This window comes from Tiliqua scincoides, chromosome 4 (genome assembly GCF_035046505.1).
Source record: "Tiliqua scincoides isolate rTilSci1 chromosome 4, rTilSci1.hap2, whole genome shotgun sequence".
In the NCBI taxonomy this organism is placed as follows: Eukaryota; Metazoa; Chordata; class Lepidosauria; order Squamata; family Scincidae; genus Tiliqua; species Tiliqua scincoides.
In genome coordinates, this window is record NC_089824.1 from 124,464,567 (window position 1) to 124,487,620 (window position 23,054).

The 23,054-nt window shown below is 46.7% G+C and overlaps 1 protein-coding gene and 1 long non-coding RNA gene across 2 annotated transcripts in view; one reads left to right on the forward strand and one right to left on the reverse strand.

Moving 5' to 3' along the window:
* The first annotated feature begins 62 nt into the window (after positions 1–62).
* On the forward strand, positions 63–6,121 carry LOC136649660 (uncharacterized). The gene is made up of 3 exons (XR_010794417.1): positions 63–172; positions 4,576–4,758; positions 5,816–6,121. It is a non-coding gene; the product is annotated as an uncharacterized lncRNA (long non-coding RNA).
* Positions 6,122–11,667: 5,546 nt separating this feature from the next.
* LOC136648438 (complement factor H-related protein 4-like) overlaps positions 11,668–23,054 on the reverse strand; it is a 63,559-nt gene continuing 52,172 nt past the window's right edge. Inside the window, exons 14-16 of the mRNA XM_066624549.1 lie at positions 20,128–20,310; positions 16,622–16,816; positions 11,668–12,236 (exon numbers count right to left, since the gene is read on the reverse strand). Coding sequence (XP_066480646.1) covers positions 12,223–12,236; positions 16,622–16,816; positions 20,128–20,310 — 392 coding nt within the window. The 3' untranslated portion in view covers positions 11,668–12,222. The remainder of the gene's footprint in view (positions 12,237–16,621; positions 16,817–20,127; positions 20,311–23,054) is intronic.

Genomic DNA, 23,054 nt, shown 5'->3' on the forward strand with positions numbered 1-23,054 from the left:
AGGCCAAAGAGGAGGAGCAGTTCCAGGAATGAAGCACGTGAACTTTCCAGCACAGCAAGAAGTGTTTGCCCTTCTGTGGGTTTTGTGTCGCAACTCTGGCAGCTAAAACTGAAGCCAAAGCCCAGCCTTGGATACTGAGTAAGGGAGCAATCATATGCATGTCTACTCAGAAGTAAGTTCAATTGAGTTCAATGGAGCTTACTCTCAGGAAAGTCTGTATAGGATTGCAGCCAAGCAGCCCAATCCTGAGCTGCCCGGAATGCGGGACTGGTGCAGCACCAAAAATGGTTGCCGCGGCATTGTGCACACCCTGGGCAGCCACTGCTGCTTTCTCGGGAGAAGGTGACTTTCATCCCCTTTCCCCCGAGTAAGGGAAGTAGCCCTGCAATGGGGCTACTCGATTCTGAGGCAGCTCTGCTGCAGAATCAGAGAGTCGCCCTTCTCCACCTCCTCCCACCCCAGAATGCCTCTCCCGCCTAGTCCCACACCCCCACTTACCTCTCTGCCATCCAGCAGTCTGGGCAACTCCAGGCGACGGTATGCGGGCCCAGCATTGGAGCTGGCCCACCGCATGCTTGTGCTGGGCTAACTCTGGCACTGGGTCCATGGTAAGGGGTCCAACAGTGCATATTAGCAGTGAACTAGTCACCAGCGCTTTAGCTGTACATTTGACAGCAGTTCAACCTGCAGTTATTCTGAGGTGATCGAGTACAGAGGCACAAACTGAAAAATGTGATCTGCTGATTTTTATAAATCAAACCTTTGTTAAAGGGATTGAACCAGATCCTGTTTAGCCTTCTGCTTCTAAGAACATCTGAATGGGCAGAAATCAGCAGATCAGGCTTTTCACAGCATTACTCCAAGTTGGGCACAGTTCCATATATTCACAGGATACATGTTCTGAAAGAGGGCCATGCCTGCCAACCACACCCCCAACTCCTGCAAGTTCATCTGAATGTGAGAAAGGGACTTTTCCTGAATTTAGCTACATGTGCATGGGGGCTTCCATGTGATTTGGAATCAGACTCATCTGAGAGTGTGGCAGAGAGTGTGGCAGATAAATTTTAACAGACAAACTTTTTCCCTAAGTTAGGTTGGATCACTGAAAGTAGAGCACCTCAGAGGCCTTTTTCATGTTTTTTTCTCCCTTGCTCTCTAAATGTGACATGTCATGATCTGATAAACATAGGGGAAATGCTCAGCTCACTATCTATATAGGATCCTGCTTTAGTGCAAAAGTTACCCACCTGTGGCCAGGTGTGTTCAAAGATGGCTTGCTCCTCCTCTTTTTTTTTTCCTGGGTAGTCCCATGATGTGCTGATGTGCACCATGCACTGGCTCTCTTCATGGTGAAGACAAAAAAGCAAAACAGAATTACAGATGAGAAAGGACTATATGCCATTCAAAATTTTCGCATATCTATTGCATATTGCAAAATTTATATTGGTGATTATAGTGAGAAATCCAGCTCGATTTAGAGTACACATATGAGTAGGTTATAGAAATTTAATCCCACTAATCTTGCATCAAACAGAACAAGGATAGGGAATATCATGCCTAAAATTAATTGCAATCAGAAAAATATGACAATACTTTGGAGCATTAGACCCATCATGAAGGAGTTGAATGGTATTCATTGTACATGTCACTTTCTTGCTTCTTTGCTGGCTTGATTTGATCTGTTCACTTGTTTCAACAATACCCTGTTGGAATGAAACAACTTTGGTTCATCAGATGCATCACCCATCCAAACTCTAGTTGGCTGGGTTAAGAGAAGCTTTGCCATTCATTTGCTTCTTAGAAAATGCCATGACCAGCCACCTCTTGCTTGCTTAGCACATTTGAACATGTAGAAAATAGCTCTATCCTGAGAGCTTCTTGACTTGAGGTAAACAGAACTGTAAGTGCTTAGCTGTCCTCACCAGCTCCATGACTAGATTCAGTCAAGGAATATGTTAATTAAGGTAGTGGCCTCTGGAACAAATCAGCAGTGGTTCCAGCACTCTGGACAGGGTACAAAGCAAGAGATGCACCATCTCCAGGCTGGGGATGAACCATCAAGGGCCATCAAGGTACAAAAGCAAAGTCCTTGATGAAGAAAAGGTCCCTTGCTTTCCAGTGCAGATTTGGGGTTTAAAAAGCTAGGACACAGTTCTTCAGTTCTCCAGTTCTTCTTTCTCCGTTGATCCCTCTGTGCCAATCTCATTTGTTCAATTACCCCCACTCTTTCCACTACCCAAGAACCAATGTGCCTGCCAGCACCACAGTGCTCCTCCTTGCCAGCCTTTCTCCCTTCTTCTGTTTCTCCTCCCTGAGCACCCCTGAAAATCCACTGCTCCAGCTTCCACAGAGCAGCCAGTCTTCTGGGAGCTGCCCCACAATGCACCCCTTCCCCAAGAAAGTAGCCTAAGCTCCCTTACCGTGATCCCCCTCCTTGGAACTAGCCACAGCTACAGTCTAGGCCAGGGGTGTCCAAAGTTTTTGGCAGGAGGGCCATATCATCTCTCTGACACTGTTTCAGGGGCCAGGGGGAAAAAAAGAATTAATTTACATTTAAAATTTGAATAAATTTACATAAGTTTACATAAATGAATATATTAAAGATGAACTTATATGAATGAATGAAGGTCTTGCAATAGCTCAAGACCTATAAAAGGCCTTGCACAAAGCAAGACTGGCCTTTCCTTTGCTGCTGCTGCTGCATCACAGACATGAAACAACAAGCAGTGGAGGGAGCCCTCATCCCACAGCTCATGCGAGAGGTCAAACAGTCACCCTCACACTGAGAGCAGTTGCATCGGGCCAGTGTGGGCTCCAACAAATCTCCAGAGGGCCAGAGGCTCATTGGAGACTGGAGGCTACCTGAGGGCCGCATTGAGAGGCCTCGAGGGCTGCAAGCGGCCCCAGGACTGGGGTTTGGGCACCCGTGGTCTAGCCCGCCAGTTTCCATGTAAATGCTTCTCGGCCTTTCTTCCTGCCACTGCAGCTTAAGTTGGCCACTTGCATGATCTCTGTAACACTTTTGAGCACATAGTAGCACATAGTAGCAGATATAGATATGTAAACACTGACCCACAAATCTACCTTTCTCTTCTGTGCCTCCTGTGGAGTCAACCTGATGACACGCTTGGTGCCTCTATCTTTTCTTCCTTAGCAAGAGTGCTCTCTGTGTGCATATTCCTGAAACTAGGACTTGTGCTCCCGTTTTAAACTGTTTAAGGAGAGGCATGAGGATTAACCCCAGGTCTCCAGCATATAATTTTCTATGATCAAATCACTGAGAACTCAGAGTAGAAGATCCTGCTTTCCACTGATCTGCTCTGAGGCTTGGGGCATTGTTTAGGAGCAACCAGGCAGTGAGAGAAAGACAAGCCCTCCTTGCAAATGAGTCACATGATTTCACGGGCTGCCAAGGGGCTTGCTCCTTACCTGCGACCCTTACCTCTGGTTCAAGCCACAGAGAACTGAAACTCTGCTGCTGTCTTTTATTGCAGCTGAACCTTGGAATTCTTCCTGCTCGTTCCCTCCTCTTCCTCTTCCCCTCTTCTTCTCTCTCTGCAAAACCTCCAGCCCCTATTCCCTCAGTGTGACCAGCAGGCATTTTTTTTAATAACATGAGCAACATGCACATACAAGGAAAAAAACAATCATCTGTGGGAATCCAATGGATTGGTCAGTGCCACGTCTGTGCAGTTTGATGGTGAAAGAGTGCTCAAAAACCCAAAACAAGGGGTTTGAACGGGATTTGATATACTGACACAATTACCCTTAAACTATGCAGGGGGAATCTTACGGCTAAAATGCACACAGAATGGAACCCCAGAGAAAGTAGACTGAAGTAGGAAAAAGGAGGAGAGGGCAGGAGAGAGGGACTCCTTAGCAAGTGGTTCTCAAACCTTTTAGCACCGGGACCCACTTTTTAGAATGACAATCTGTTGAAACCCACCAGAAGTGATGCCGTTAACCTAGAAGTATTGTCATGGCCAGAAATGACATCATCAAGCTTTTTAACACACCATATGACAAAATCAAATCAATCATTAATTAATGAAGTAAATTAAAAGTTTATGCATCTGTTAAAAAAATTATTTAAAGAAGAACTCTCCGAATCCTCCCAAGCAGTTACTGATCTGTTTTAAAAAAACAAAACACTTTGGATGCTGTTCTTCTCTGAAATAGTTCAGCAATGTGGTTTAGCACTGAGCCATCTCGTGGTTTTTAGCCCCCATTTCCCACAACCTGCCCTTATATAAACTTTGGGGCTGCTTAGCCCCTCCTCATTTCAGATGGCCCTTCCTGCACTTTCTGAAGTTAAATTGTTTTGGAGGGAAACCTGCGGTTTGAATTCTATCCAACTTTACACAAATAGAAAAAGAAACAGTCTCGCTTCTGCTCATGACAATGTCTTAATACCTTTCCTTCATTTTTCAACATCAGAAGTGTTGTTTTTATGCCAGTTTCTTGAATTTTCTTATGACACATTGCTAGATAGGTTTACAGGGATATGTGGACCACGCACATTTATTGTCATCATGGATGGCACTACCTAATATTTGGCTCACTATGTCATTGTAGATGGTAGGGGAAGGTGTGGCCACCCTCCTCCTATTGAAAATGGAGATATTCTGGGTCTGCCAATGGAAGAATATATGTCAGGTGCAACCCTGCAATACAAATGCCAACACTTCTATGTCATGAATGGATCTTCAGAAGTACGTTGTGTTGACGGTCATTGGACAGCAACATCAGTATGCACAGGTATGTGTATCTGCCATAATTTGTTCCCGAAGTTGTGTTACAACCAGGGTTGGGAACTCCTCAGATGACTCACTCGAGTCGCAAAAATGCGTGATTTGGGTGACTCGGCAACTCGTGAGGCGTGCGTGTGGAAGACTCTGAAAAAGACTCGAGGCAGGGCCCCCCTGACTTGGCACTCATTCCCACATGTGCTGACTTGAGTCTAGCTGTGTCTGCTAGCCTGCTTACTGCTTTTGCCATGTGGAAAACCTCGTGGGGCAAGCATCCCAATGGTGAGCAGCAGGGAGTTCCAGCCGGGAGGCAGGAAAGGGTTAATGTATTGGGCGGGAGGCGGGGGTGAGCTTTTTCCCCCCATCTCTAATAGGAAGGAACGAAGGAACAAATGATCATTGGCAAAGGATGGACATTCAGATATTTGCATTGGCTGAGGGAGAGTAGGAGGCAGAGCCCAAGGAGATTCTTGCCTTACAGTTGGCTGCAGAAACCCAGTGAGGTGGGAAAAAACTCCTTTTCCCGATTCTGCTTTCCAACTTTGTGGCTTCTTGGCTCTGTTGTTACTTGGTGGCGCAAGCCTCATTGAATGACCGGGTGCAGTGGGACTACTTCTGAGTAGAGCCGCAAGGATTGGGTCATGCTGGTAAGCCTCTCGCAGCTGCTCGTGACCCTTCTTCTCCCTCTTCACTCCTGGCTCTCTAGCACTCCCCGCCACCCTTCCCACCCTGTTTACAGTTGAGGGGGATGACAGCGGGGGGGGGGGTGTTTAAAGAGAAATCCAACACACACACAGAGCCTGGCAGCAGCCCCGTTATTTCCGTAGCGGACTTTTTAAAGGGGACTCGACTCAAGTCCATTCGAGTTACTTAAGGCACAGTGTCACTATGACTCGGAGACTCAGAAAGTGTCCCTCTTTTTTGACTCTTATGACTCTTTTTCAAGTCATGGGGGTGGTGACTCAGTGGCTCGACGAGTCAAGCCCCACTGGGTTTTCCCAACACTGAGTAAATTCTTTACTTTCAAATAATCTCTCAAGGATCAAATGACTTGTTTCATTCTGCAGAGGCCTGCACAGTCACTGAAGAAGATATGGATCAAGCTGTTCCTAGAGGAGAGGACCTGCCCTCTAAATCCCTGACTGTGGAGATTTCTCAGCTGCCTTTGGTGAGGGACTGTTTAAAACGTCTTCAACTAGCATGCCATTTTGCCAGGCCACAGAGATATTTTTCATTGCTGTTCGTGCAAGAAAACAATTGAAAGTGATTCATTTTTCATAACTGTAGACATTTTCAAAACTGGCAAATATCCTGACGAATTACAGAATTGCATCCTTTATTGCATAAACTATTGTAACCCTTTTCTGGGTTTGGGCATGTATCAATAAATGTTAGAAATTACTGTGTAACTGGGCTTGTCTTTGACATCTTCACCTGGTAAATGTCATTCTTTCCTTGCAACTGATGGATATGAGCATCAGAATGTAAGGATTTATCAATGGCTTTCAGTTAGTGTTGAGTTTTCCCTGCATAGTTTATTTTGGAAATCTATAATAACCTCCCAAGTTTAAAGTCATTCTTTACCAGTAAATGATTGATATTTATTTATTTATTTAAAAGATTTGTACCCCGCCTTTCCTCTGCCAAAGCAGATGCCCAAAACAGCTTATAATTTCAAACTTTAAATAAACACCACAATATACAATAAGACAATAAATGAAAATCATCATCATCATTGGCATCTTTCAGTCTCGGAAGACTATGGTATTGCACTCTGAATGGTGGTTCCTCTCCAGTGCGCGAAGCCTGGGTAAAGTAGATATGGAGGATAGACTGTTACCCATGCAGCAAATCCCCCCTCTCCATGTCGCTGAAATGGTCCAATGGAAAGGCAGAAGCCCATATGGTTGGTTCCAGCGGCGTCACAGGAGTTGCCAGAACGTGACTGTGTTCAGCCATGAACTGCCTCAGGGACTCCAGCTCCGGATTTTGCCTCGAGGTTGACTCCTGAAGCCTTTTCCATAACTGGATGTAGCCACAAGGCAGTGGAGGTTTGGGATCAGAGTTTTCCTTCTCTCAGATGAACTGCCTTCACAGGCCAACGAGTCCTATCTACCCGGTGGCTGTTTAGTCGCTTCTTACGACAAGTACAGCCAAACTGAGGGCCTATTCTTGTCCCCCAGCCCCCAGGGGTTAAATGAAAATAAGGTCATACAAAGGCACAGGTGGTTGACAGATGACACTACACACACAAGACTAAACAGAAATGTTTTGAGCCCTTGCCAAAAGCCATGAGGGAGAGCAGAGTTCTTAGTTTCCTGGTAGTGAATTCCATAGTTGTGGCCCCACTACAGAGAAGGCTTGTCCCCATCCCTCTAACCTGGGATAAAGGCGGCACTTGAAGGAGTGCCCCCTCTGATGACCTAAGAGATTGGACCGTAGAGATAGGATTTTAGCATTGGCCTCTAACCTACCCACGCTTTCAAGTGAAGACTTGCCAAATTCATTCCCTTGTCTCAACTCTTACTGCCACTTTACAGCAGCTGTATGATTTGGGGGCCATTTTGACATCTACAGCCCCCCCCCCACTGTCATCTACTGGGTAAAGGAAACTCTATGGGTAAGGAGAACTTGGATAAGGGGAAGAGCATACCTGTTCCTCTTACCCCTGGGATGTTCCCCTTGCTCAAGCATACCTGATGTAAACAGTGCTTCCCCATGGGGTCTTCTCATGGGTGAGGGGGCACCCCATGATGGAATGTTATTTACATCAGGTATTCTCTTGGGTAAGGAGAACACCCCATGGGGGAGTGCTATTTCTACTGGGTATGCTGTTGGGTAGGGTGGACACCCCATGGGGGAGTACTATTTCCATCAGGTAGGCTCTTGGGTAGGGGGGGCACCCCATGTGTAAGAGGAACTTTTCTTAGATAAGGGGAACACCCCATAGGGGAGCACTCTTTACATTGGAGGGAGTGCTTTCTACATCACTGCTATTTAAATCAGGTATGCTTTTGAGTAAGGGGCACTCTCAAAGGGGAAGTTTCCCTTACCTATGGGGTATTCCCTTACCTATGGGAAACCACACCTCAGCAATGCGGCAGTCTGCATCTGTTGAATTAGGTTGTATAGTTATGCTAAGTTTTGCTGAGTTGTGAAGCTTCATACTAGTACTTGTGCTATGGATCAAAAGTATCTAGACAATAGTTCAGAAACTCTGGGATGCGAACTTACACTCAGATTATTTTACTGTATATTTCACAGACGTATATTTCGCATATGTTGCAGTATGTATACAACCATCTTTTTGGCCAGGATTTTAGTCTTCAAAAGCGTTGAATGTCTAATATTATCAAGTTTTTTTGTTTTGTTTTTGTTTTTTGTTTTTCTGTAAATGTATTGGATTACCCATAGCTGAACACAGCAGATCTGTGCATGGATATTTTGGATCCACAAGCATATTTCATGAGGTGAATTTACTTCTTGTGGGTCACCCGGAAGTTATTTCATGCTCTGCAGCATGCAGCAGCCACCATCATTTAGGAACTGCCAATTGACTAACATGCTGTACACTCTGCTGATGTTAACCATGGAGCATCCAGTAATGCTTTTCTTACCTTTATACCAAAGACCCTCACAATCAGGTTAGTTGCCAACCACGTGGCCTTCATAAGGGCACAATGGGATGGAAGCGGAAACCGGCAAAGAGTTTGTGCTGCATAATTTTGATGGAAATATTAAAATCCCAGGAAAACTCTCAGCAGACCATTCCTCTTCCATGCCACCGTGCTTGCAAATTTGAACTGTATTGATCTCAATATTGATACTGTTTTGTAAATGTGACTCCCATCTCTCCACTGCCACCTAGTGGGACTTGTGCTTATTTTCTGAATTGCATTGAATGACATTTGCAGAGCCATGAATGAAGAACCCATAAAGAATCAGTAAGCTTGTCACTGTTAGCATTATTTATTTTTAGCCATTGGGGGATAGTTTTGCTAGTCCTGAACCAAAGGTAACGGTGTGCTATGCAATACACATGGAATGGGGAAACATCCTTTCTTTGGGTGGGGGAATAGCTATGCTCTGTGTATCAGGGAGGGGAAGAAGGAAAGATGGTATCCTGTGTACTTCAACCTATGAAAAAAGGAATGCGCAGCCAACAGAGGGACCATGCACTGGAGGTTGACTAGATTCAAGGCAAGGTATGACGTTGACAGTTTCAGCTTGGGAGAACATCGTGCTATCATTTTAAGGCAAACGCTGAAGTCTGAGGTCCTAGCAATATTAAACACACATGAACAAATCCCAATAGCTTCCCCCAAAAAGTGCGATGATTATTCTGGAAAAGTCATTTTGGAGAGAGAAATGTTGAGCAAATTAAGCAATGCATCTCCCCATCTATATATCAACCCCACATCTGTGACTCAGTACTGCTTCTAAGCATAATGTTCCTGTTGCCCAACATGGATGCAAACATGAATACATGGTCTTGGATGTACACTAAAGTATGTGACCCGGCTCAGGCTCATGTTGCCCTTGACAAGACCGATGCCAAGGGAGCTTCAGGCCCACCATCCCCTAGTAAAACACTAAGCTTTGGTTCATTTGGGCAACACCCTCTCAACCTTAGGCTTGGAGAAGCTTCCAATAAAATTCCACAAGTGACTGCACCTCACTCTGTTATTCAGACCTGCAAAACAACAGCACAGTCCTGGTTGAAGGCTTGAAAGTAAACAGGATCCTTTGAGGTCAATAAAGGGAGGGCCCGTCTGGCCAGTGAAGTTCTTCACCAATTTCATTGACAACTTGAGCAGAGCCCTGCGCTAGTTGAAGCACAGGTCTAACAATCAAGAAAAGTGCAGTCTTACTGTTCAGAATGTGTGGCACAGTAGGAAATGGCCGTTTCCATTGCGATGGGTGATAGAAACGGATCAGGAATTCTCTCTGGACAAAAGGATACTACAGGATGAACCATCCCACAAAATACTCTGTGCTAGTCTATGACCAAAAACACCACAGAGTATCTTGTCATAGATATCCAAAGTGTACATTTCTCCTCCCACATACCTTTGGCCTACCTGAGATTTGACCCACAGCTTTGTTGTCATATACCGCCCTCACATCAAGCCATCCCAGAATCTCCATGCCAACCTTGCCACATAGGAAGGTTGCCAACCTTCTCTCTATCCCTTTGCTTCCCTTATCTCCTTTCTTTCTCCCTCATGGCTTCCTCTTGGAATGCAGGCGGGCCACAGTTCAGCATCCATTGAGCTGCTTGGTGAATCTTCATGACTCCAATCCCAGGTTCTTTGCTTCCTTTTCCCTGTTCTCAACACATGAACTTGCCCAGAGCCTCTCACATGAGTTGCAGTCCCTCAGCTTCTGCATTGCTTCATGTCCAGATCAACAAAGCAGAGCTAAGAAAACTGGACTTGGTTTAATGGTCTGACTTGCTTCAGAGCCTTTCGGCACCATCTTCCCCTTCAAACAACTGGAAGCCCAGTAACAAGGTTATCCAGCATTTCCCCCATTTTTGTCTCTTCTGACAACCGTTTGTTGCCTGACAACCTTTTCATTTCTTTTGTTATGAATGCACAAAGTGTGACATGTGTCTGCGGTGTCGGGTGCCTGCCAGGAAAGCGCAACCCAGGCAAAGAATGTGACGTTAAAGCAGGACTGATGGCAGCAAGAAGTCTTGGATCCGAGAAGCCTCCAGGAAGGCAGTCGTGCCATCAACGCACAAAACCCCTCCTGGTCTTACATGCCTGGTCTCCGGTTCAGTACTTAGTGCCTCTATCATTCTCTCCTTTTGTGTTTAGGGGAAGTGCTGAAATCAGCTCCAGGCCTGCAGTCAGACCTCCTGACACTCTAATTCTTCAAACAACTGGGACACCCAGGAGCACTGCCCTTTGAATGGCTGCAGTGTTGATGCAGTGTTCATCCCATGGAAGCAAATGACTCCCTCTCTTCAAAGAAATGAAGTGACTCCGTGGCCCTCTGAGGGACTGTCTTTGCCTACAGCCCTTGGTTCAGGCTGTGGAGAACCCTTCTCACTTTTTCCCCCTTATCTCTTCCAGCTTTTCTCCTCTCCTTTTCCATTATAGTCAAATTCCATCTTTCAGTCCCGCTTTCCCCTTGGTTACACTCCTTATTTCCCCTCTTTGCTTGTACCATTGAAGCTCCCTTTTCCCGTTAAGGACTTCATTTTTCTCTCTTTACATAGCAGTTGTTTATGCTAGCTGCAGGAATGGCTGAGCAATTCAGCATTCATCTCCTGATCCCTCTTCTCTGTAATTGTAAAATTATCCCGACAACAGAAGCTTGTTGTTGCACCTTCACCCTGGCTTCATTCTTCCTTCCTCGTGGCAACACTGAATTGTGACATTAGCCACTGCACATGGTCTCAGGTCCTGATATAGATTTCCCCTATGTGCATATATCGACACGAGTTCTGAAAAAGACACCTGGTAACACCTCTTGAACACCTGTGTGTGTATGTGTGTGTATGGGGAGGGGATTATTTTAAATCTATTTTAGACTGGTTAGGACGGAGGCCTGTTGATCAACCCTCAACCTCCTAACATACAGTTCCCTCGGCTGACGCTTCAGCTACAGAAAGAAATGGAAGACATTGTGGGAGATGGTAGCTCAGAATTATGCCTTGCTAACCCCTGACAGTTCCCATGACTTCTGAGGCACGAGTAAGTTTCTAATACTGTAGCTCTTCTTTGAAATCAAAATGTATTAAATCTAGAATTTGAAATCAGCCACAGGTTTTTGCCTCCAGACTCTGGTAATCACAGAAATGTAGCCACAGGACTGTGAGTTTTGAGATCTTTTTAATATGCAAAGGAGTCAAAACACTTGTATAAACAAATGCAAACACATTCAGACCTCTGAAAAATATATTGCAGTTTATTTTTATTACATCAGAATCAAGACAAAAAAGGCAAATAAATGCTTTCAACTCATTTTTAAAATTAATGCAGAAATCCTGTAGACTAAAAAGAAATCAATACAGTTACACAAGAAATTATCACAATGAGGAGCTGCTAGCCTTCACTGACACACAGTCACTATCTAGAAGCAGTTTAATATCTTTGCAGAACTCTTGCATTCTTTACTTCTGATGTTTAAAATGGCATTTTATGAAAATGGGACTGTGGCTGCATTCCCATACATATTACCTGAGAGTAAGCCCCAGTGAACACCATGGAATTTCTTCTGAGTAAACATATATAGGACTGTGCTGAAAACCTTTGTCTCTAGCCATCTTATAACTTTACCAATGATAAATGCTGCTGGTGTAGCTCCAATGAAGTAGGTCCCCATTTGCGGTTCAGGCCCCACTGTCACTGCTGCATGTGGACCACAGAAAAGACATTTTAAAAAACAGCTTGCAGTATTAAAAGTAAATGATAACCGATTCAAGAAGATCAACTGCTGCTGAAACATGTCTCCACCTAGGCATTCAGCCACTTGGCCCTGTAAAACACAAAGAAAACAAATGTTCGGTTACATGCATAGATTTTGTCAAACTATCATTTGTGTCAAAAGTTCTTCATACGTACATAACAGGATATAGTTCCTGATGTATGTATCACAGCAGGGGGATTCTTTACTCAAGCACTGCTCTGCAACTTCAACACCTTGGCATGTTTTAATGTTATGCAAAAGTCTTAAATTACAGGTGTGCTCCCCTTAGTGACGTTCCGGCTAACACCGGGATCGCATATGCGACGTACATGTGGTCATGTGGTTAACAGGGGCGCACACCCCTACCTTTGAATGTAAGGGGAGCTCAGCTCTCCTCACCTCCAGAGGGTTGTCTGAGCCTCTCAGAGGCAGTGCACATCTGAGCTCTGCCTCTGCAAGGCTCAGTCTGAGGGAAATCGCGTCTCACAGGATCTCCAGCTTTGTCCATGAAATGAGAAGTTGCGCAAGAGACATGATTTCCCTCAGTCTGAGACGTGTGCTGCCTCTGAGAGGCTCAGACAATACTCAGCTGAGTATTCCCTTCCCTGTGGAGGGTTCAGATTGCGTCAAGCACCGCTTGACGATGGGGATCACGGTCCCGATCCCCATCGTTAAGTGGCGCACAACTGTACTCAACAAACAAGCAGTTATTGCTCAGCAAAAGCATCCTGCCACTAGCCATTAAGTTGTTTTGAAAGTCTCTGTGTTACAAGAAAGGTGAGGAACTCTGTGAATGTTGACAGTTGTCAGGTATTCTTGAGATATAATTCTGACACTTACCAGTAAATCGTAAGCCCAACACTCTTTCTAAAAGAATAAATTCAGTCACCATTTCCATCATTGATCAGTGACTGATGGATTTACCATAGCAGGCTGGACTATGTCCAGGTCTAGACAGAAGACACAAAGATTTCTGAGATTTAGAAGGAAATCCCAGCATCAATGCCTTAGCAATGCCTTTGATAAATCACATTTCTTCCTTTTTTCAATCAGTGTCTAGAAAAGATTGACATCTTATTCGCACAAGTGTCCAAGTGAAGAACAAGTCTTGGGGCATAAACCTTTTTGATATGGGTCAGTACATCACCCAGAACCAGGTATTAGGAATAAATGAACCAATTTTAAGCTCAGTTCCATAATTTATAATTAGGTGCTGGAGTGGACACAGGGGAATCTTTTTTTCTTTTAAACAATGACTCTCCTTTATCCAGAGATATCAAGTTTAAGGGCAAAGGCAGTACCTGATAACTGCTAAGTGATTTGACAACCCTTGGAAGATGGAGTGTGTTTCTGATTTAAGTAAGGCCACACTAATATCCTATTGAAACAACACTGCCCCAATGATGGCATGACATGTCATAATACGAGGCTCGTATAAGGCTCGTATAAGCCTGTCCCAGGTCATGCCATACAGGTGCAGTCTTCCCCAGTATCACTGAGGTCTCCCTTCCCAGTAACACTGACAGTCCATGGAAACCCTGACAGCCCACCATCGATGGAACGGCATCCTGAATTTGCCGCATCATCAGTATGACGTTGGTGCATCAATGGTGTGTCATCACTTTGAAGTCAGTACATCATCAGTGAATGAATGAACCAATCACCACCAGAGTGAACCAAGCAAGGGGCTGGGCAGGCTCAGGGTCACTGACTGGCCACCGCTGGAGGATGCCCTCTCAACAGACACTAGGAATGAGCAACGCAGCAACTGGTACTAATATCAACCATGCTGAGATGCCCCAAGGACACGACATGGCATAAGGAAGCCACAGCACCCCACCCTCTCTGGGAGCTACTGTGGTCCAAGGGGCAAAAGCAAAGAACTAGTAGGAATCCCCACATCCAGGGTTCAGGTTCCCATATCCCAAACACACTCATCCAAGGAATACTTCTTGAGAAGAGCACAGCAAGGATAGAAAGCTAGTTTCTTGAAAGAGATCAGCCATGTGAACTAAACACACAAGACACTAATCACCTCACTTGCCAAATTCCCAAGAGTTTTACCCTGGAGTGGTTGAGACAAGGTTCTCTCCAATCAGGGTCATTCTGATTAGGGACCTTGATTAGAAAGCTATAGCCCTGTGAGGCATCTGTGTGTGTCTAAGGTCTTCTAAATCTGAGCTGTCCACCTGATATAATTTTGCTTGAAAGTACAAGTCTTCCTGCATAATAAATTAAGTTCAGCTGCCCAGGGGCCAGGACACCTGGACAGTCTTTTCAGATTCCATCTACAGGAAGTCTCTTCCACCAATGACCTGCATGGGTCCAGCCCACAACTTGCCAAACCTTTTGTGTCGCAAAAACCTCTCCAGTTTGGGTGTAATTGAGCCATTTTCCTTCCTGGAAGGATACGCCTTAACTCAGACAAGCCCAGGAAACTCTTGGCTGCACACCTAGAGTTCCCACTACTATGATTCACCCAGGAATCTCTTAGCATGCCATTGTTCACAAAGGGGAAAAATACCCATGCCTAGTTAACCCCTAATGGCCCAATGGCCACAGCTCTCCACCACCACTCATGGACTAGGGCACATGGAGGTGTTCGCTGCAAAACTGTGAGGAGAATCATAGTCAAACTCTCAGAATCAAACTATGAGGAGAATCATGGATTGTCTTCTTTCCCCAGCACCATCTATCACCATGTCAAGCTTTTATTTCTTTTATTTTGTAATGTGAAGGTGTGTAGAGAACACACATAGCAATTCACACATGTACTTGGGAGTCTGCTAGGAGACCATGGACCAGGACAGTAATGTAACTATTTTCTGGGCTGAAGGAAAAGGCCTCAGATTCACAGGCCAAAGGGAAGGTCACAGTTTGATTCCCAGAGCAATAACCTCCCACCCCCATTCTATCAGGCTGGACATTCTATGGCTGCCAGACCCAGTTACCAAAGATAACCCTGCAGTGGGAGAGTGGGGTGGGAAAAACAAGGTGGGGATCGAGGTGGCGATGGTGGATATGGGTGGCAACAGCGTCAACATTCTTTGCTCTGTTTCAACCCCAAAACACCCTATTGCTTCTACTCAGAACTGAGCCAGCGAAAGAGCTGGTGCAAATTAGAGTAAACCCACAGGGGCTCATCCAGTCCTGCATAGATCTCTGGCCTCCTGAACAACAGTTATGGACCTGGCACTGTGCCACCCCAGGATGCAGGACTGCAACTTGCAGCCGCCCCCACATCCAACTGCCCTCTCCGATACTTACCTAGCCGCACGGAGCCTCATGCATCATTCCTAACAGCTTCGAAAACCTGAAGTGCTGAGGTTTCTGAAGTGCTGTTAAGCGGTACTTCTGAAGTACTGATTAAGAGCACTCCAGAGGCCTCAGGAGACTTTTGGAGCCATTAGGAATGCCGCACAGGGCTTTGCCTGCCTGTGGAATGGCTCTGGAGGGCAGGCGGAGGCTGTGTGGTGGGCAGAGGCAGCAGTGACGCAGCGGGTGCAGTGGTGCCGCCCCCACAAGGCCCGCAGGCATGGTGCCAGTTGGAGCTCAAAGCGAGTGCTAGGTCTGAAAATACTGATGATGTGCAATACAAGCCCAATCCTATATAGCTCCCCATGTTGCAACGCAGCAGAGCCAGTATGGCTACTGTTCTATCTCAAAGAGGTGTTTTGGTACATTGAGGCCTCCTTGGGGCAAGGGAACAAATGATCCCTTGCCTTGAGGTAAGCCCCAGCAGCTGCAGTGGATCAAGTCAGACCTGCACCAGCTGTATAGTTGATGCATGTCCGTGCTGACCAGTGAGGGTAGATCAGGCCCAGGAAGGGGGTGGATTCAGCCAACACTGAATCCAACACTGCCAAACCACCCCACCCAGACCCAATCTGCCCTCCTTCCCTGTCATCCTTCCTCCCCTGTTCTGCCGTTTTCCTCCCCTCAGACGAGGGGAGCCCAGTTTTCCTCACCTCTGGAGAGGCTTCTGAGCTCAGCAAAGGCTGCAGGCATCCGTCCAGGGCCTCTGCTGGGCTCAGACTGAGTTCTAGAGCTCAAAACATGTGACTTCCGGTTTCATGTAGAAACCGCAAGTGATGTTTTTCATGCCTTATAAGCCATTAGGAGGCCTGGGAAGAAATAAAGGAGGAAATATACACAGTGGGAGAGAACTTCTGTGCTAAGAAACTGAAAATTCCACATTGCGGGCTGGAGATTACGGAGAGTGCAAGATGTGAAAATTCTGCTGACCTGATACAGACTCAGAAAGCACAGTCAGCAAATTTAACACCCATGACTCTCTAAAGCTTACGAAAAAGCTTCTGACTGCCAAACCAGATACCTCAGCCACTGAAGGTAAGCCAGTGGGGGGGGGGGGGGAGTAGGCAGAACAGGGTGGGGATGCATGTGCAGCATGTGCAAACTTTTCTGCAGTTGTTGATGAACGGCAATATACGTACTTATGCAGCTTGGATATTCCAACCGGCCCTCTATACACTGTACTCTGAAGGGAGGAGATGATGGAGCCGGCTGAAAGCCACGTCTGCAGCGAAATTCCATCACATCTCCAGACTGCGAATACAGTTTATCCTTACGTGACCACCTGAGTTCTATATTGCGACTTTCCATTTCTTCTTCAGATGCTGTACAAGGCGCTGCAGAAAGACACACATCATTCGGTCTTGTAGGGGTTAATCTGTCACTGACAAGTTCATCTGAGAAGAATGCAGCATTAAGCATGAATAGCTTATTGCACAACAGAAAGACTACTGGATTGGCAAGCTACACATGATGCACCTTTATGTGACTGGCTCATTCATGCCTGAGCTGTCTACTGGGAGGAGTCATTCTCCAGTTTTGACCTGGAGGTGCCACACACTGAACATGGGTGGTCTATCCCAGAGTTGGCCTCCCCCCAAATTACAGCCCTTGTGTCTCTGATTGCATAGACTTCAGGATTGGAAGCCCAGCCCTGGAACAGCTAGACTCTTCCTTGCACTTCAGTGGAATTGGTTAATCGCAGCTTTAGAGCCTGTGAAGGAAGCTGTGGCTTGTGTGGCATTTCTTGACTAGAAAAGAATGGCAGTGACTTTTTGATTTGTGCTCCATCTACAGAAGGCTGAGAAGTCAAAACCACAAATGTGTCCAACATCACCTTTTTATATTGTGATTGTATTGTATTGGCAACCTTCAGTCTCGAAAGACTATGGTATTGCGCTCTGAAAGGTGGCTCTGGCACAGCATCTAGTGTGGCTGAAAAGGCCAATCCGGGAGTGACAATCCCTTCCACACTGGGAGCAAGTGCAGTCTGTCCCTGGTCTGTCTCCCTGGCTATGGGCCTTCCTTCTTTGCCTCTTTGCCTCAGACTGTTGGCAAAGTGTCTCTTCAAACTGGGAAAGGCCATGCTGCACAGCCTGCCTCTAAGCGGACCGCTCAGAGGCCAGGGTTTCCCACTTGTTGAGGTCCATCCCTAAGGCCTTCAGATCCCTCTTGCAGATGTCCTTGTATCGCAGCTGTGGTCTACTGTCCATTCTCACGACATGACCGAGCCAACGCAGGCGTCTCTGTTTCAGCAGTGCATACATGCTAGGGATTCCAGCACGTTCCAGGACTGTGTTGTTGGGAATTTTGTCCTGCCAGGTGATGCCGAGAATGCGTCGGAGGCAGCACATGTAGTGTATCTTGTGTATGACATTTTGTATGACATCTTGTGTATGACTAGTGTATGACATTTTATAGGCTAGTCCAGGGGTGGGCAAACTTTCAACTTTAGGGATCCTGGATCTTTAACAATTGTGTAGAAGGGAGAATTTCAGCAGGTACAGCTTCTCAGCTGTACCCCTGGTCTAGTGGGATGAATCTCTTGCATTTCCCCTTATTTTTACCCAATTTTTCTGTATTTTGGACAGTTTTTAACTTCCCAGCAGCTTCTGTGCCATGTGGCTGCTGGGATAATCGATAGGCAGCTTTTGCCCTTGTTTGGTAAACCCCATCGACAACGTGAGAGATTTATATTCAGCTTCCTGTCCGAATTAGTGAGCTTCCTGCTAGGATTGGAATGTGCCTCGCGCATTGGGTAGTATTCCTACCTAGCATGATCCCAGGTGTGAGACACAGTGACCAGGTAGTTTCCACTCCTCCAATCAGGTAATGTGATGATGTCATTACAGCCAGTTTGTAAAATGTGCAAGCCCACAGGAAGGGGGTTTCCTCTACCAGTCACCTAAGTGACCCATTCATTGGGGCTCAGAGAGGAGCACTCACTTGCTGAATCACAAGTGAGAAGGACTGGGGACTCCTTGCCATGTAAGTAGTTTAAGACAGACATCATACAGTTAGATGTGTGTCAGGTTTGTGTTTTTGATGGTTTGTTTAGTTGCCCTCCACTCTTTAAAGTTAGACAGCTCAAGCACTGGTTTATACATGATGCTTGTGACTGATCAACATCACAGCTCCAACTGCTGGGCATTAAAGGTTATCCCATCCTTTTGGTGAAAACCTTTTCCTGATGCTTTTCCTCTAAGCCTTTTGCATCATTCTGCTAAACTTTACCTGCTTTTCTTTCCCCAGGTGCCAGTGAATGCTATGTGGCCCTCTGTCTGCAATGAGTTTGACACCCTGGTTTAGGTTATTCAGGCTCTGGTTTACATGGGACACAGGTGACTGAGCAACATCCCAGTTCCATCTGAAGGACATTAATGGTTATTATTACAGCATTTGGTGAAAACCTTTTTCCTGATGCTTTAACACCAAGCCTTTTGCATCATCATCCTACTATACTTTTATTACCTGCTATTCTTTCCCCTTTTTGTTTAATCTCTTTTGCTTAGATTTTTAAAGTAGTTTTAACTAGTTCCACTTTGACCCTTAATCTGCCTGGTCCATGTTCATGGGTGATTCAGGGGTTGCATCTCTTTGCTCTGCAGATATTCCTTTGTGACTGATTTCTAACAGAAACCCCTGGGGCTCAGTGTTCTCTTGGGAGAGGGGGGTTCTTCACAAATGGCCCTCCTCTGCTTGGTCATTTATAGACCAAGTGGTGGTAGGGATGGTGGCAGTGGATATAATCCACCAAGGTTATAAGGGGAAAGTGAGAAACAGGAAGGGATGCGGCACCCTAACCACTAGGCTCTACTTCCCTCTGTTCAGCCTGCTTTCTCCTAGGAGTTGCCTAGGAGAAAGCACCTAGGAGTGATCCCACCGAATGCTCTGGTTGCTAATAGGGAGCAACTCAACTCCTGGAAACTGGATAACCATTTCATCTGCTATGAGGAAGGTGGAAAGTCATGTAGGAAGAGAGAAATACTGGACAAAGCAAGAGCTTTTTTGATGGGGCTTATCCTTATGTTGATGGTGTGCATACAGAAGGTCCTGTGGAATTGTGCCCATGCTCAGAACCTCTGATTGCCAATCAGATCCTTAAGGTCACTCAAAATATGATGCCTATCGTGGCTTCCTCAGCTGGCCCTATAGAAGGACCTTCACTTCTGGCTCTGATTTAGTGTCCATAAAACACATTTTCAACAATTCAACACTATATAAAAAATACATAGACATGAGACATGGAGATTGTCCAGCATGCTTTGTAGTGCACAGGAAGGCTCTGTCCCTGCCGTGGTCATAGTTCCAATGCCCTGCTTTCTCCAGGATGAAAATATGCCTGTGTGATCTGGAATGCTGGAACACAAACATTCCAGTGCTGATGGAGGTTCTGTCCCTACTGAGGAGCCTGTCTCTTCAGATGAGCTCTCTGCATGGAGAGAATGGGGATGGGGCTAAGAGTGCATTCGTGTTGGGGATGGGTCTTGCCCGCATACCACCAGTGCCCCCATCTTCACATTGCTTCCACACCCTGGAGGTAATGCCTGAATCATCCCAATCGCTACCAACATGGAAATTACATGTTTCTGGAAGCATAATATACATTCATAGATTGAGAGAGAAGAATTGCTGATACTTTCTATACCTGTACATCTTGGCGCCTCCGTCCAATGTCCGTTAACACATCGTACATCTGGACGTCCATCCATTATATAAAAGGATTGGCATTTATAGCGAACTACTGAATTTGATTCATATGGGGGAAGGATAGCTTCAGGGATGTCTCCATTTTCAATAACAGGTGGGCGATCGCACCTTCCTCCAGCTTCTACAAAGGTACATTGAATCACAGAATGAATCTATTAGATAATACGCAGTATGATTGAAGATATCATGTCTTTTGTATGCAATCTTGAAAGCTTATTCATTTTCATTCAACAAGAAAATTGCATGCAAAGGAAACAATTCGTACTTTAAAGTAATGAAAGCAAGTTATGATATTGTGTTCACAGCACTCCGGGGGGGCGGGGTCAAGGGAAAATGCCCCAGGGCACCACGTCTGTGAGGCCTGTGGGGGCAGCAGTGCCGCCCACACTCCCCTGTCACACTACTGCCACCCATCCGCCAGATCCTTTCTGAGGGCTGGTGAGGCCTTGCATGGCCCTCTGAAAGCCTTCTGAGGCTTCTGGAGGGCCATTAAACATCACTTCCAGTTCTCCAATGAAAATGAGATGTAATGTTTAAAGGCTCTCTGGAGGTCTCAGAAGACTTTTGGAGGACCAGAGGATGCTGGGCAAGGCTTTGGATGCAACGAAGTGGGAATGGCAGTCTTCTCGGTGGGTCGGGGGTCCTGAAGGGGTGCAGGATTCTGCGATCCTGGCTATAAGGCGGCACATGGGCCAGGATCGCAACTGATGATGTTTTAAAAGAATGCTATGTGGTAACAGGGATGTACCTGGCACAAAAGCAGCCCAGGCATCCATCCAGCCCCCAACACACACATACCACAATTCATGGTCCACATCTGTTCATTTTTCCTTCTGGCTATTATTTAAAAATTGTTGTTAGACTCCTTGACTTCTTTTAGAAAGGCGGCAGAAAAAATTTTAAATAAAGAAAAATAAAGAGGGGAAAAAAGGGGCCGGGACAATGATGAGTTACATGTGTGAATGATCCAGCACATATATAAATATCAGTGTAGCAGTCATGCACCGGAAGATGTTGCCGACACTGCTCTCATACACAAGCACACCTAGAGTGCCAAAAGGCAGCATATGGCTGTTATAGGAGCATTGACTTGATAGTGGAGCAAACAACCTCAAATTGCCTATAATTAGAATGTAGGTTGTCAGGGGTTGAGTCCCCACCCCGACCCCCGAGTTACCTGGCAACTGGCCGGGGGTGGGACACTGAACCCGCATGGGGTCTTGTCCTCCCCAGCTGGCTAGGCGAGGTGTGGGGCGAGCTGAGAAACGGTGACCTCACTGCCACGGCTAGGGGATTCCTCCCATTGCTGCAGGCCACAGATGGGGACAGCGTGTGGGTAAACGGGGAGACTGCTCCCCAGGGCCTAGGCCAGCCAGTCAGCCGGTCAAATGAAAGTCATCATGCGGCTCTGCCTGACACTGACAGGGTTCCTCGGCGGCCGACAGTGAAAGCGCGCTGAGGTTGGGCTGTCCGTGACCGAAGGGAAAGGGGGACACTGGCAGGGCTTCCCTGGGGCAGCTATGGGAGGAGGGTTGGGGGGCAGGCAAACCCCTCATTGCCTGCTGAACGAGGATGGCAAGCAGGATGGGAACACCAGTAGTCACCAGGGAAGCCAGAGGCCGACCAGGGGTGATGCCCCTTTAAGGGAAGGAAAAAGAGGAGCCAGTGGGGAGGCCAGCGGGGATAAAGGTAGGAAGGCCCGTGATGACAGGTAGTTCTGGGGAGTCAGGGCAGGGGGTTGGAGCTGAAGCCACTGCCAGGAAGCCAAAACTAAACTGCCACCAGGGAGGAGGACACGTGAACCTCCTCCTCCTGGCTTGGTCTGAGGCCTTTCTTGTTGGGAGCACGAGGCAGGAGACTACCTCACCCCAGAGAGGCCCCCACGAAGGCCAACCAACCGCGCACCTCCTGGCGATGTCCCTGCCCCCCCCCAGGTTTTCTTAAGAGATACAGGAAAACAGAAAAAGGCCCAGATTGGAGGGGGGCTGGTGGTGGTTGGCTGCCTCTGGCTCCCCTCTGTTTTGGAGGCAGTTCTGGATTCTCTGCTGTGTGTGTTTTTGCCTGGTTTGTTTTCCTGTCTGGTCCTGGTTGTGGAGGGAGGGAGGTCCCCTGGGGGCTGGGCGATAAGAATAGGCCCTGAGTTTGATTGTACTTGTCATAAGAGGCAACTAAACAGCCACCAGGTAGGTGGGACTCATTAGCCTGGGAAGGCAGCTCATCTGAGAGAAGGAAAACTCTGATCTGAAACCTCCACTGCCTTGTGGCTACATCCAGTTATGGAAAAGGCTTCAGGAGTCAACCTCGAGGCAAAATCCGGAGCCGGAGTCCCTGAGGCAGTTCATGGCTGAACACAGTCACATTCTGCCAACTCCTGCGATGCCGATGGAACCAACCGTATTGGCTTCTGCCTTTCCATTGGACCATTTCAGCAACGTGGAGAGGGGGGGTTTGCTGCATGGGTAACAGCCTATCCTCCATACCTTCTTTACCCAGTGTTCGCGCACTGGAGAGGACACTCCAACTTCGCCATACGGCGTCAGCACAACACGGGAAGCAGCAGTTTACTGGTTATAAGTTTTCGCTCGATTGGTGTAGAGCGTGACGCCAGGGGCTGCTTCCGACGGTGGGAGAGATCATTGCATCTCATTGGGCAGCTACCGCCCACCTTAAGCTGGGCAGTCCCCAGCCAGTAAGGTGCTGCCTCACCACAGTCCGTTAACCTCGCGGGATCCATGGGGTTTAGGGTGAAAACCGACAAGCAGATTGACAACTCTGCACCAGGCAACAGAAAACAGAAAATTCCTGCCCTAAAGCTGGGCACCTGGAACATAAGGACAATGACACCTGGCTTTTCTGACAACCTGC